Consider the following 1,565-nt stretch of genomic DNA (forward strand, 5'->3'; position numbering starts at 1 on the left):
GGGCTGCGACGAGCTTCTCGGCTGTGCTGGACTCAAACCCCTGGTTTGCTGGCACCCTGCACACTGACTTTCTCCCGCAGGACTCAGACTCCCGCTCGGGCAGACCCGTCCTCTACCGGTTGTTGGCCCGGCACTCTTACCTTGCGCAGGGCCCCGGGGACCTGGAGTTCAGCAAGGGGGATGTGCTGGATGTTCTTTCGGAAGGTAGCTCTCCAGTCCTGCCCACATGTACTGGGCAGGCTTTGGAGCCTGCTGCGGGGAGGGGCTGGGGAAGAGACGGCCTCTCCAGCGCTGTCTCAGGCTCAGACTCTCGGGTGCCCAGAGTTAAATTCCAGCCCTGAAAACTCTCACTAACCCCCGTCGTGGGCCAGGGCTCATCTGCTCCTTTATGTTTTCCCAGTGAACGAGGACTGGCTCGAAGGACGCTGCAATGGCAAGACTGGCATTTTCCCCAAATGCTTCACAACACAGACCAGCTGTGGTGCTGCCTTCCCATAGCGAGCAGGAGCCTTTTCCTGCCCCACTGCACAGTCTCCCAGGGGTGGGGGACACAGTCCCAGCTCATTCAGGCCGCAGCCAGCGCAGCCAGGAGCTCTGCATGGGGACAGGGCATGTCCCCCGCTCACAGATCCCATGGGGTCACTTCAGCGCACTGACAGCATTTGCTACAGCGCATTCCCAGAGCTGGCAATTTCACCTCTGTGCGTGTACTGCCAAAGATGTGCCTGTGCAGGGCAGGGAGAAGGGGGGATCTGCTGTCTGGTTGGGGGAAATGCCCATGTGACACCTCAGACCGCTGGGTGGGAAGAGGTTCCTCTGGGTGGAGGTCTGCAGCATCTTCACCCCCTCTCCCTTGTTCAGGTTCAGGCTGGGAAGTTCTGAGCCTCACTCTAATGTTCCTCAGGACCTTCGGTCACGTATCTTTGTCTCCACCAGACAGCGAGGTGCTGCCCTTTCAAGAGGCTTCTGTAGCCAGTTGTCAGTGGGCTACATGGGACAGCACCTGGGGTTAGGACCTCCCTGTATCATCTTCCACAGCAGACACCCCAGGGGTCTGCCAGCACCAAAGGGCTCTGCCCCTTCCTCAGCCCAGAGACCTGCGGTTCTCTCGAGCCCTTAAGTCCTGCCTGTATGTTCCTGCTGCCTGGGAAGGGTCTTGCAGCACAGGGGAGGGGTAGTTGTGGAAATCCCCAGCAGCCCCCCCAGGGGCCTGCCAGCACCAAAGGGCTCTGCCACTTCCTGGGCCCAGAGACCTGCGGTTCTCTCGAGCCCTTAAGTCCTGCCTGTATGTTCCTGCTGCCTGGGAAGGGTCTTGCAGCACAGGGGAGGGGTAGTTGTGGAAACCCCCCTGCTCAGACCAGCCCGGGGCTTCAGCAGAGCTGTGGAGGGGCTGGTTGGGCAGCGTGGTGCTGGCCTGGTGGCTGGAGCCTGGGGGACTGAAATGACTGTCCAGTTCCTGCAGCTGGGCTGGGCTGGGCTCTGCTGGTCTAAATAAAACAAGTGCCTGGAGCTGGGACCTGCTGTGGATTTGGTGTCTGACAAAGCTGGGCTGTGGAACTTGAATA

At 60.3% G+C, this 1,565-nt stretch overlaps 1 protein-coding gene across 1 annotated transcript in view; it reads left to right on the forward strand.

The window, feature by feature from the left end:
* NOXA1 (NADPH oxidase activator 1) overlaps positions 1-498 on the forward strand; it is a gene marked incomplete at its 5' end in the record, with an annotated part of 11,520 nt that extends 11,022 nt beyond the window's left edge. Inside the window, 2 exons of the mRNA XM_010134826.1 lie at positions 61-228; positions 401-498. Coding sequence (XP_010133128.1) covers positions 61-228; positions 401-498 — 266 coding nt within the window. The remainder of the gene's footprint in view (positions 1-60; positions 229-400) is intronic.
* Between the last annotated feature and the right edge of the window lie 1,067 nt (positions 499-1,565).

This window comes from Buceros rhinoceros, unplaced genomic scaffold (genome assembly GCF_000710305.1).
Source record: "Buceros rhinoceros silvestris isolate BGI_N320 unplaced genomic scaffold, ASM71030v1 scaffold32310, whole genome shotgun sequence".
NCBI lineage: Eukaryota > Metazoa > Chordata > Aves > Bucerotiformes > Bucerotidae > Buceros > Buceros rhinoceros.